Genomic DNA, 13,709 nt, shown 5'->3' on the forward strand with positions numbered 1-13,709 from the left:
GGCATATATCTTTCAAGACTTTTCAGTAAAATGCTTTCATATAGGTATATATGTATCCACATATATATATTTCTTTATATGCAAGCATGTTTTCTTTGCATAAATAATACCACAGTAGGCACTGCTTTTTCCCTCAACGTTTTTTGAGATCTATTTATGCTAATATAGCTCTAGATTTTTCTTTTGAATTATTTTACTATTATATGTGTTATACATTATTTAATTATATTCCTACTGATATACCCCTTAGGCTGTTTCTGATATTTTGCTATTAAAAACAACGTTCATCCTTATATATTTCTCTTTGTGCAAATGGGTGATAGGTAGAATTACTGTAGCAAACAGTATGCTTAATTTTTTTTTTTTTTTGAGACGGAGTCTCGCTCTGTTGCGCAGGCTGGAGTACAGTGGCACGATCTTGGCTCACTGCAAGCTCCGCCTCCCGGGTTCACGCCATTCTCCTGCGTCAGCCTCCCAAGTAGCTGGGACTACAGGCGCCCGCCACCACGCCCGTCTCTTTTTTTGTATTTTTAGTAGAGACGGGGTTTCACCGTGTGAGCCAGGATTGTCTCAATCTCCTGACCTCGTGATCCACCCGCCTCGGCCTCCCAAAGAGCTGGGATTACAAGCATGAGCCACCGTGTCCGGCCGAGTATGCTTAATTTTTAAAAATACTATCAAATTGCTCTTTTTGTAATATCTTTTTTTTTAATTTCGTTGATTTTTGTTTGTTTGTTTGTTGGGTTTTATTGCCTTTTCAGTGATGACTTAAAAGCATGATTCATTTATTTTGCATCTTCCTTATTTCCAAATGCATATAAGTTATATTAATGTATCTAAGCTAAAATTCATGTAAATTTGCCCCTGGGTACCACCTTAGTTGCATTCTATCCATTTTGACATATATAGGCTAAATTGTTAAGGCATAAATATTTAGCTATTTCTACACTTCTTTAACCCATCAATTTTTTTTTAAACTGGGATGTGTTCTTTATTTTTCCATAAGTTATTGGGGTATTGGGGTACAGGTGGTATTTGGTTACATAAGTTCTTTAGTGGTTATTTATGAGATTTTGGTGCATGCATCAGTATACATGGCACCATATTTGTAGTCTTTTATCCCTTGACCCCCTTCCACTCTTCCCCCCAAGTCCCCAAAGTCCACTGTATCATTCTTATGCCTTTGAGTCCTCATAGCTTAGCTCCCACATTATCAGTGAGAACATACGATGTTTGGTTTTCCATTCCTGAGTTACATCGCTTAGAATAATAGTCTCTAATCTCATCCAGGTCACTGCAAATGCTGTTAACTCATTCCTTTTTATGGCTGCATAGTATTCCATCGTCTATATACACCACAGTTTCTTTATCCACTCATTGATTGACGGACATTTGGTTTGCTTCCATGATTTTGCAATTGTGACTTGTGCTGCTAGAAACATGTGTGTACAAGTATCTTTTTCGATTAATGACTTCTTTTCCTCTGGGTAGATACCCAGTAGTGGGATTACTGGATCAAATGGTAGTTCTACTTTTAGTTCTTTAAGGAATCTCTGCACTGTTTTCCATAGTGGCTGTACTAGTTTACATTGCCACCAGTGGTGTAGAAGTGTTCCCTGTTCACAGCATCCACACCAACATCTACTGGTTTTTGATTTTTTTATTATGGCCATCCTTGCAGGAGTAAGGTGGTATCACATTGTGGTTTTCATTTGCATTTCCCTGATCATTGTGATGTTGAGCATTTTTTCATATGTTTGTTGGCAATTTGTACATCTTCTTTTGAGAATTGTTTATTCACGTCCTTAGCCCACTTTTTGATAGGATTGTTTTTTTCTCACTGACTTGAATTCACTGTAGATTCTGGATATTAGTTGTCAGATGTAGATTGTGAAGATTTTCTCACACTCTGTGGATTGTCTGTTTACTTTGCTGACTGTTACTTTTGCCATGCAACAGCTCTTTAGTTTAATTAGGTCCCAGCTATTTATTTTTTGTTTTTATTGCATTTGCTTTTGGGTTCTTGGTCATGAAATCCTTGCCTAAGCCAATGTCAAGAGGGGTTTTTCCAATGTTATCTTCTAGAAGTTTTACAGTTTCAGGTCTTAGGTTTAAGTCCTTAATACATCTTGAGTTGATTTTTGTATAAGGTGAGAGCTGAGGATCCAGTTTCGTTTTCTTACATGTGGCTAGCTAATTATCCCAGCAACATTTGTTGAAAAGAGTGTTCTTGCCCCCCTTTATGTTTTTGTTTGCTTTGTTGAAGATCAGTTGGCTGTAAGTATTTGGGTTTATTTCTGGGTTCTCTATTCTGTTCCATTGGTCTATGTGCCTGTTTTTATACCAGTACCACACCGTTTTGGTGACTATGGCTCTATAATATAGTCTGAAATCAGGTAGTGTAATGCCTCCAGATTTGTTCTTTTTGCTTAGTATTGCTTTGGCTATGTGGGCTCTTTTTTGGTTCCATATGAACTTTATAATTGTTTTTTTCTAATTCTGTGAAGAATGATGGTGGTATTCTGATGGTGATTGCATTGAATTTGTAGATTGCTTTGGCAGTATGGTCATTTTCACAATATTGATTCTACCCATCCATGAGCATGGGAAGTGTTTCCATTTGTTTGTGGTGTCTATGATTTCTTTCTGCACTATTTTGTAGTTCTCCTTGTAGAGGTCTTGAGGTCTTTCGACTCCTTTGTTAGGTATATTCCTAAGTATTTTTTTTTTTTTTTTGCAGCTATTGTAAAAAAAAAAGTTGAGTTCTTGATTTGATTCTCCGCTTGGTTGCTGTTGGTGTATAGAAGAGCTACTTATTTGTGTACATTAATCTTGTAACCGGAAACTATGCTGAATTCTTTTATCAGTTCTAGGAGCTTTCTAGAGGAGTCCTTAGGATTTTCAAGGTAAACAATCATATCATCAGCAAACAGTGACAGTATGACTTCCTCTTTACTGATTTGGATGCCCTTTATTTCTTTCTCTTGTCTGATTGCTCTGGCTAGGACTTCCAGTACTATGTTGAAGAGGAGTGGTGAGAGTGGGCATCCTTGTCTTTTTCCCATGCTCACAGGGAATGCTTTCAACTTTTCCCCATTCAGTATGTTGGCTGTGGGTTTGTTATAGATGGCTTTTATTAAAGTATGTCCCTTGTATGCCAATTTTGCTGAGCATTTTAATCATAAAGTGATGCTGGGTTTTGTCGAATGCTTTTTCTGCATCTATTGACATGACCATGTGATTTTTGTTTTTAATTCTGTTTATGTGGTGTATCACATTTATTGACTTCCATATGTTAAACCATCCCTGCATCCCTGGTGTGAAACACACTTGATCATGATGGATTATCTTTTTGATATGATGTTGGATTTGGTTAGCTAGTATTTTGTTGAGGATTTTAGCATCTACATTCATCAAGGATATTGGTCTGTAGTTTTCTTTTTTGGTTATGTCCTTTCCTGGTTTTGGTATTAGGGTGATGCTGGCTTCACAGAATGAATTATGAATTATTACGGAGGGTTCCTTCTTTCCCTATCTTGTGGAATAGTGTCAAAAGGATTGGTACCAATTTTTCTTTGAATGTCTGGTAGAATTCTGCTGTGAATCCGTCTGGTCCTGGACTTTTTTTTGTTGTAATTTTTTAATTACCACTTCAATCTTGCTGCTTGTTATTGGTCTGTTCAGGGTATCTAATTCTTCCTGATTTAAGATAGGAGGGTTGCATTTTTCCAGGAATTTATTCATCTCTTCTAGGTTTTCTAGTTTATATGTGTAAAGGTGTTCATAGTAGCCTTGAATGATCTTTTGTATTTCAGTGGTGTCAGTTGTAATAGCTCCTGTTTCATTTTCTAGTGAGGTTATTTGGATTTTCTCTCCTTTTCTTGGTTAATCTTGGTAATGGTCTATCAATTTTATTTATCTTTTCAAAGAACCAGCTTTTTGTTTCATTTATCTTTTGGTCTTTTGTTTGTTTGTTTCAATTTCATTTTGCTCTGCTCTGATCTTGGTTATTTCCTTTGGGTTTGGGTTTGATTGGTTCTTGTTTCCCTAGTTCCTTGAGGTGTGACCTGTTTGTGCTCTTTCAGACTTTTTGATGTAGGCATTTAGGGCTATGAACTTTCCTCTTAGCACCACCTTTGCTGTGTATCCCAGAGGTTTTGATAGGTTGTGTCATTATTGTCATTAAGTTTGAAGAATTTTTAAATTTCCATCTTGATTTCGTTTTTGACCCAATGCTCATGCAGGAGCAGGTTATTTAATTTCCATGTATTTGCATGGTTTTGAAGGTTCCTTTTGGAGTTGATTTCCAGTTTTATTCCACAGTGGTCTGAGTGAGTGCTTGATATAATTTCAATTTTCTTAAGTTTATTGGGGCTCATTTTATGACCTATCTTATGGTCTATCTTGGAGAAAGTTCCATGAGCTGTTGAATAGAATGTGTATCCTGTGGGTTTTGGATGAAATGTTCTGTATATATCTGTTAAGTCCATTTTTTCCAAGGTATAGTTTAAATCCATTGTTTCTTTGTTGAATTTCCCTCTTGATGACCTGTCTAGTGCTGTCAGTGGAATATTGAAGTCTCCCACTATTATTGTGTTGCTGTCTATCTCATTTCTTGGGTCTATTAGTAATTGTTTTATAAGTTTGGGAGCTCCAGTGTTAGGTGCATGTATGTTTAGGACTATGATATTTTTCTGTCGGACAAGGCCTTTTACCATTATATACTGTCCCTCTTTGTCTCTTTTAACCACTGTTGCTTTAAAGTTTGTTTTGTCTGATATAAGAAGAGCTACCCCTGCTCACTTTTGGTGTCCATTTGCATTAAATGCCTTTTTCCACTGCTTTAAGTTTATGTGAGTCCTTATGTGTTAGGTGAGTCTCCCAAAGGCAGCAGATGGTTGGTGAGTTCTTATCCATTCTGCGGTTCTGTACCTTTTAAGTGGAGCATTTAGGTCATTTACATTCAATGTTAGTATTGAAATGTGAGGTACCGTTACTTTACTTTCGTAGTGCTCTTTCTTGCCTATGTACTTTGATTTTGTTTTCTGTTTTTGCTTTTTAACTTGTATTTTTGCATTATGGGTTCTGTGTGATTTATGCTTTAAAGAGGTTCTGTTTTGATGTGTTTCCAGGATTTCTTTCAAGATTTAGAGCTCCTTTTAGAAGTTCTTGTAGTGGTGATTTGGTAATGGCGAATTATCTCAGCATTTCTTTGTCTGAAAACGGCTTATCTTTCGTTCACATACGATGCTTAGTTTCACTGGATACGAAATTCTTGGCTGATAATTGTTTTGTTTGAGGAGGCTGAAGATAGGTCCCCAATTCCTTCTAGCTTATAGAGTTTCTGCTGAGAAGTCTGCTGTTAATATGATAGGTTTTCCTTTATAAGTTACCCTGTGCTTCTGTCTCATGGCTCTTGATTCTTTCCTTCATCTTGAGTTTGGATAACCTGATGACAATGTGCCTAGGGAAAGATCTTTTTGTGATGAATTTCACAGGTGTTCTTTGTGCTTCCTGTATTTGGATGTTTAGGTCTCTCACAAGGCTGGGGATATTTTCCTTGATTACTCCCCCGAGTATGTTTTCCAGGCTTTTAGAATTCTCTTCTTCCTCGGATATACCGATTATTCTCAGGTTTGGTTGTTTAACATAATCCCAGACTTTTTGGAGGCTTGTTCATATTTTCTTATTCTTTTTTCTTGGTCTTTGTTGGATTGGGTTAATTCAAAGACCTTGTCTTTGAGCTCTGAATTTCTTTCTTCTACTTGTTCATATCTATTACTGAGACTTTCTAGAGCATTTTGCATTTCTAAAAGTGTGTCCAAAGTTTCCTGAATTTTTGTTTTTTCATTAAGCTACCTATTTTCTTGAGTGTTTCTCCCTTCACTTCTTGTATCATTTTTGGATTTCCTTGCATTGGGCTTTGCCTTTCTCTGGTCCCTCCCTGATTAGCTTAATAACTAACCTCCTGAATTCTTTTTCAGGTAAATCAGGGAATCTTCTTGGTTTGGATCCATTGCTGGTGAATTAGTATGATTTTTTGGGGGTGTTGAAGAGCCTTGTTTTATCATGTTACCAGGGTTGGTTTTCTGGTTCCTTCTCATTTGGGTAGGCTCTGTCAGAGGGAAGGTCTAGGGATGAAGGCTATTGTTCAGATTCTTTTGTTCCACGAAGTGTTCCCTTGATGTAGTATTCTCCCTCTTTTCCTATGGATGTGGCTTCCTGTGAACCAAATTGCAGTGATTGCTGTCTCTCTTCTGGGTCTAGCCACCCAGCAAGTCTACTCAGCTCTGGGCTGGCAGTAGGGGATGTCTGCACAGAGTCCTGTGATGTGAACCATCTATGGGTCTCTCAGCTGTGGACACCAGCACCTGTTCTGGTGGAGGGTGCAATGGACTCCGTGAGGGTCCTTAGTTTTGGTGGTTTAATACCCTATTTTTGTGTTGGTTGGCCTCCTGCCAGGAGGTGGTGCTTTCCAGAAAACATCAGCTGTAGTAGTGTGGAGACAGACTGGTGGTAGGTGGGGTCCTAGAACTCCCAAAATTATATGCCCTTTGTCTTCCACTACCAGGGTGGACAGGGAAGGACCATCAGGTGGGGACAGGATTAGGCATGTCTGAACTCAGACTCTCCTTGGGCGGGTCTTGTTGCGACTGCTGTTGGGGATGGGGGAAGAGATTCCTAGGTCACTTGAGTTGTGTACCTAGGAAGATTATGACTGCCTCTGCTGAGTCATGCAGGTTGTCAGTAAAGTGGGGGAAAGCCAGCAGTCACAGGCCTCACTCAGCTCCCACACAAACTGAAGGGCTGGTCTCACTCCTCCCATGGTCTCACTCCCACCGTGCCCCTCTCACAACTCTGAGTCTGTTTCCAGGCCACGGGCGGGCGGCAGGCTTGCCCCAGGCTATCCGCCTCCCAGCTGCAAGAGAAAAGGGCTTTAGTTTTCCCCCTGTCGGTGAAGTCTGTATGCAGGATTTGCACCCTACCTTGAGTTCTGGTCAGGAGGCTTCTCGCCCTGTTCAAATTGTTACAAAGTTCAGCTAGAGAATTCCTTCTCCCTGGGGAGTTTTATCCCCTGCTCCTCTGGCCACCCTCCCGATGGATCCCTGTGGTGCCAGGCAGGAATGGCCTGCTTGGGGACCCAGCAAACTCCCAGGGCCTTTCTGCTGCTTCCTCTACCCCTGTTATTTCGCTTGCCTCTCTAACTTGACTCAGCTCCAGGTAAAGTTGGAAACTTCTCCTGCAAACAGACCTTCAGCTTCTCCAGTGGGGGTGTGTGTTCGGGAGAGGAGGGTCTCCCTTTCCCATTTCTGCAGTTGGGGCACTCCTAATATTTGGGGTTTCTCCCGGGTGCTGCAGGAGCAGTCCGCTTTCTTCAGAGGGTCTGTGGGTGCTCTTGAGATTGCTGATTTTTTCTTGCAGTCAGTCTGGAGCTAACATTTGCAATCAAGCCTCCACATGTTGCCCGGTCTGGAGCTTCAGTCTAGTCCTGCCTCCTGTCTGCCATGATCCCTTCTGTGATGCCATCAATTTATTTTTTCCCTTCTGTGATGTCATCCATTTATTTTTAAGTGTGTGTGTTGTTTTCTTTTTCTTTTTTTTTTGAGAGAGTCTTGCTCTGTCACCCAGACTAGAGTGCAATGGCGCAATCTCATCTCATGGCAACCTTTACCTCCCAGGCTCAAGCGGGCCTCCTGCCTCAGTCTCCTGAGTAGCTGGGACTACAGGCGTGCTCCACTACAACTAGTAAATTTTTGTATTTTTTGTAGAGATGAGGTTTCTCCATGTTGCAGTTGTTTTACTTCTATGGGACTGATCCCTCTGCTTTTTAAGATTTTTCCCCAGCTGCACAATCTATATCTTTAGAACTTGATATGCGGCAGCATTTCATAGATGTGTTATGGAAACAAAGAGTCATTGTTAATCAACACAGCTTCTTGAGAGCAAGAAGCTATTGAAACATCAGTTACTAGAGATTCCCAATGTGCCCAGTCACTGCGATAGATATTATGGTGAAACACATTTCAACACGTATAGTACAATGTGATGGATATGTACAAACATGTTCAAAATACTTATGGAAGGGCAAAGGAACAAGTAACTAGTAACTAACTCATCTGTATGGTATCATAGAAAGTTGTATGTATTAAGTAACATTTGTGTCTTGAAGAAAATGTAAGTCTTTTTTTTCTTTTTTTTTTTTTTGAGAAGGAGTCTCGCTCTTTTGCCTAGGCTGGAGTGCAGTGGCGTGATCTCGGCTCACTGCAAGCTCTGCCTCCCAGGTTCTGGCCATTCTCCTGCCTCAGCCTCCCGAGTAGCTGGGATTACAGGCATGAGCCACTGCACCTGGCCAAAGGAAATGTAAGTCTTAAAGTGGCAGAAGTATCCCAGGGAAAAAAGAACAGCATGCATATATGTAAGGAGAGAGGTATGACTTGGAATGGACGTGCAGCATGTCCAAGGAACTGCAGGCAATTTGATGTGTCTGTAGTAGCATGCTTAGGGAGTGGTAGTGTGTCATGGGAGACAGACTAGAAAAATAGGCGGAGACCAGATCATAAAGAATTTGTGTATCATACTAACTTGTTTAGGTTGCCAACTAGTGCCACAGATGCAATACTAAAGCATTAAATCAATTTGTTTCCTAATTAACATCTCAAATAAAACTATATGAATAGTAGAGAGAAAATTACAGATTGACCTTACTCACCTTTCAACACTATTGAGATAAGAGGATCCATCATGGCCTCCTACTGCATATAACAGATCATCAAGAACACTGACCCCAACTCCGCATCTCCTTTTGCTCATTGAAGCCACCATTCTCCATTCATTGGTCTGTGGATCATATCGTTCAACACTGGAAATGGCATCTCCACTGCACCAACCACCAACTGGGGAAGTAACAGAAATGGTCAAGAGAATCCTATCCTGAAGCATAAAATGTAACACTCACTACTAACTTCACTGTGACCTAATGCTTAGACTCACCAAATGTCTCTAGTAGTAGGTCAAAATGCAAGTTATGACTTCAACTCATTCCACTGGGATTGCTATAATCTTTAATTAATTCTGTAAATAAGTTAGTATTACGCCTATTTTACAAAGGAAGGCAATGATACCAATTCACATAGGATTATGAGATAATATGTATATATGGATAGAATGGAGAAATTATAGATGGATATGCATAGAATGGAGAAATAAATTATAATTGTTTAATGTTTTTTCACAATTCCATGTGATTATGGGATGAGCTGCACATTGATATATAAATTAATGCATGTGACTCATTTCAACAAAACATCTACTGCACGACATTTTTATTTTTTATTTTTTGAGACAGGATCTTGTTCTGTTCCCCAGGCTGGAGTACAGTGGTGCAATCACAGCTCACTGCAGCCTTGACCTCCTAGGCTCAAGCCATCCTCCTGTCTCAGCCTCCCAAGTAGCTGGGACTACAGACATGCACTACCACACTCAGCCAATTGTTTTTCTTATTTTTTGTAAAGATGGGGCCTCCCTATATTGCCCAGGCTGGTCTCAAACGCCTGGCCTCCAGAAAGCTGTATAGGCATGAGCCACTGTGACCAGCCAACATTTTTGGATTTATATAAAAATAGATATTAAAGGTGTTGAATGAGAAAAAAGAATAGAGCACTCTTTTGGAGTATATCAGTGTGGAATCATGGGTTATGAGTCAAGCTATATGCTGACTTATTATTTGTGTCTTATGACAGTAAATATCATAATTGTCCAAAGGATTTTTCAAATGACAATTTCTCACCTGGGAAAATACCCAATTTACTAACAGTATATTAAGATCCAAACCTGCAAAGAGTACTTCCCCACATCGGATAGGTTTCCGTGGTCTCGTCCTTGGTCCTTGCATTAGCGGTCGTTCTTGCGGCAATAGGAGGTAGTTTTTAGCCTCATCTACCAAGTCTCTGTAGAAAAAATTCTGCCTTTATTCCAAATATCTAAATTACATTGTTAGTTAAGTCCCAATGTAGTTTAGGAATATATAGGTTGGCAAAGGGAAGCAAGCATAAATCAAACCAAATCATGAATGCCAGCCAATATTAAAATTGGCACAAACATGAAAGCAATAATGCCAGTCAAACTGAGTTGTGAATTGATTGGTATTTCCATCATGACTCATGTCTCACTGCAAATTTAGCCTAAAGCTCAACATGCTTACAGCCAACAATAACTTATAGAAAAGTAAAAATTACAATTTGATTACCACACTGCAGAGTTACTACTTTTTAATAAATTTTATTAGATTCTGCAAGATATTAGCAAGGTAGCACATCAGCCAGGGCAATAGTTATTTGCTAGATTAAAGTAATAAAACTGGGTCAAAAATCGGATTGCTGAAAAGAAACACTGTACTGCCACAAATTTGCTATCTGGTAACATATGAATGGTTTACTCTCAACAAGTCTACCGAGACAAATTTCCTGTCTTGTTAAGACACTTTAAGAGAAGAGTCTAGTAATTACACATGTAATGACTTTGCAGTGGCTCACGCCTGTAATCCCAGCACTTTGGGAGGCTGAGGGGTGGTGGATCATGAGGTCAAGAGATCGAGACCATCCTGGCCAATATGGTGAAACCCCGTCTCTACTAAAAATACAAAAAGTAGCCAGGTGTGGTGGTACGCGCCTGTAGTCCCAGCTACTCAGGAGGCTGAGGCAGGAGAATCGGTTGAACTTGGGAGGCAGAGGTTGCAGTGAGTCGAGATTGCACCACTGCACTCCAGCCTGGCAACAGAGCGAGACTCCGTCTCAAAAAAAAAAAAAAAAAAAAAAGGACAAAGACTTTGATCTCCTAATAGCTTGTTAGGTCATTTGAGGGTTCCTACAAATAATACTATAGAGCTATAATATTGAGCAAACCAACACAAAATTAATGGTAGTAACAACACTTACAGCTATGTGCTAGTCCTGGTTTTAAGTGCTTAATAGATATAAACTCATTTAATCTTCACAACAGCCTTATGGAATAGGCCCTATTATCATCCTCACTTTATAGAGGAAGAAACTGCAGCAAAAAGAAGTTAGGATATCAGGAAGGGTCTTCTTTTAAATGTGACTTCATAAGTACTTTTACTTTCTGCATCAGAATCAGTACAATACAATCTGATTTACTTTTAATGGAGGAGGGCATCTATGTATTATTTCTTCAGATTTCAGCATGTATAATGTACATGGTTTTCCTTTTTGCTACTGCAAATATTTAGGAGAATTAATTGCCATTTGTCTGTGTGTGTGTGTTTTTTTTTTTTTTTTGAGACTGAGTTTCACTTTTGTTGCCCAGGCTGGAGTGCAATGGCGTGATCTTGGCTCACCGCAACCTCCACCTCCCAGGTTCAAGCAATTCTCCTGCCTCAGCCTCCTGAGTAGCTGGGATTACAGGCATGCACCACCATGTCCAGCTAATTTTTGTATTTTTAGTACAGATGCAGTTTCTCCATGTTGAGGCTGGTCTCGAACTCCTGACCTCAGGTGATACACCCACCTCAGCCTCCCAAAGTGCTGGGATTACAGGCGTGAGCCACTGCGCCCGGCCTGTCTGTGTTTTAAATATAGAATACAAAAATCTAGTTTAACTCTAGTCTATGGTAAACGGAAAAATGAAGAATGATTAATATAAAAAAGATACAATAAAATAAAATAGAAACATCTAAAATCCCCTCCAGCCTCTCCTGTTAAAAGAACAGGCTTTAGTTTATAGAAGAAATGCAAGTGAATCTACATGTCCTACCACCATTCTAGAATCAGGGATCATTCTAAATGTCTTTAATCACCAAGGGAGGTCCAAAGGTCAGTGTAGTTTACAAAGTTCTGAGTATGGATGTTCTCTTTCACTTTTATATTTGGGACATGCTGGGGAAAAATGGTTAAAAATCCCAGATGATTTCAGATTTGAACCTAAATCTTACAATCTGTCAAATTGGGAATGTAATTTATTACATTTTGTATATACTTTAGAGACAGCCTAGTAAAATAGGTTGCTTTTTTCCCCCGCTTTGTAAAAGTAGTTAAGAGTTTCTTTCGTCAAAAAACCTCTGGAAACTGCTTCACCTAGTTTTAGTGAAAATCTTTCTACAGCTGCTTTAGAAAGTGGCAGATCTTCAACTCTGTCCACAATTTAGAAAGCAAGGCTGATTCTATTCCCCAACCAGACATATGTGATGGAAGGAAAAAATGTTCATTGACAGAGTCAACAGCATTATTTAATTATCTTAAGGAAAAAAAAAATTAGCAGAGAATTGACTCTTTAAATTCAAGCCTGCATTAAAATCTTGGAAATCTACCTTTTTATTGCCACTTCTACACCAGTAAGCACCACACATAAAAACCTAATGGAATGAAACACTGGAAGTTCAGTTCTCTCTTCTTCTTTTCCTCCTCTTGACTCTAGCCCAGAAGAAAACCTTGTTAAATTAATGCCCTGGTTTCAGCTCTGCAAAATACAATATTTAGGAAGCAATACAAATAAGGAAATTAGGAAAAAATAGGAATGCTTAGTTGTTGATTTTTCCCATCCAGGGTCACTCATACCTGCATTCTTCATCACTTTTGATGAGGGGATCAGAGCCTACTGTGCCGACCAGGAACTTGGGACTAAGCAAAGGCAAACGAACATGCTGCAGCACCTATGAGAAAATAAACACCATTATTTTAATTAATTAATTTTGAGATAGGTCTTACTCTGTTGCCTAGGCTGGAGTACAGTGGCATGATCGTAGGTCACTGCAGCCTCAATCTCCTGGGCTCAACTGATGTGCCTACCTCAGCCCAGAGTAGCTGCAACTACAAGTGCATGCCACCATGCCCAACAAATTTTTGTATTTTTTTTTTGTAGAAACGGGGAATCACCATGCTGCCCAGGCTGGTCTCAAACACCTGAGCTCAAGCGATCTGCCTGCCTTATCCTCCCAAGTGCTGGGATTATGGGCTTGTACCACTGCACCCAGCCAATTAACACTATTAAAGGCATGAGCTTTCATCTATAAGCTATTTAAGAGAATACATGACCCATGGTACCCTACTGTGCTTCCAATTGTTTTGGGATCTCACTGAATACCATAAACAAGGAAGGAAGGAAGGCATAACTACTAAAAACGTTCAGCAAGACATTATAAGCTCTTCTATAGCTGGACTCAAATTAATTCACAATCCAGAAGAATATCTTGTTGAATTGCTAAAGACTATAATCACAATAACAAGAATGGGTCTTAAGTGAACTACTGATCACTCAGTGATGACTGATGCATCATGTCTTTACTCTTGAAAGTGTGGTAGTATTTCCAAGTCATATTGAAGGAAAACTGGTAGGATTTCCAAGCTATAGGAAAAGAAGCATCCTTGCTTTCTTTTGTTAATTTTATACAATTTAAGTTTTGAATTGTGCTATCATTCAAAAGTAGAATTGATCCAAAATACGGGGAAAGCAAAGGAGCAAAAAGCCCACATTAATAAGCAACCAAAATGCTTCTAAATACTTATTTCCTTGATTATTTGGAAACAGATGGACTTTCTTACAGACGAATGTGGAGTGATAACTGTTTTATGTTTGCAAGACAAATACGTATTATCTCATCTAGTACTAAGCAGTTTTTTTTTTTTTGAGACGGAGTCTCGCTCTGTCGCCAGGCTGGAGTACAGTGGCACGATCTCGGCTCACTGCAATCTTCGCCT

General features: G+C 39.4%; 1 protein-coding gene across 4 annotated transcripts in view; it reads right to left on the reverse strand.

The window, feature by feature from the left end:
• Window positions 1-13,709, reverse strand: part of KLHL20 (kelch like family member 20) — a 70,599-nt gene that overhangs the window by 19,904 nt on the left and 36,986 nt on the right. For all 4 annotated transcript variants that reach the window (XM_514005.7, XM_009438479.5, XM_016932822.4 and 1 more), the window contains 3 exons: window positions 12,570-12,664; window positions 9,832-9,947; window positions 8,711-8,894 (listed from right to left, as the gene is read on the reverse strand). In XM_514005.7, the coding sequence (XP_514005.2) occupies window positions 8,711-8,894; window positions 9,832-9,947; window positions 12,570-12,664 (395 nt within the window). The remainder of the gene's footprint in view (window positions 1-8,710; window positions 8,895-9,831; window positions 9,948-12,569; window positions 12,665-13,709) is intronic.

The sequence above is a fragment of the Pan troglodytes genome, chromosome 1, assembly GCF_028858775.2.
Source record: "Pan troglodytes isolate AG18354 chromosome 1, NHGRI_mPanTro3-v2.0_pri, whole genome shotgun sequence".
NCBI classification, from domain to species: domain Eukaryota; kingdom Metazoa; phylum Chordata; class Mammalia; order Primates; family Hominidae; genus Pan; species Pan troglodytes.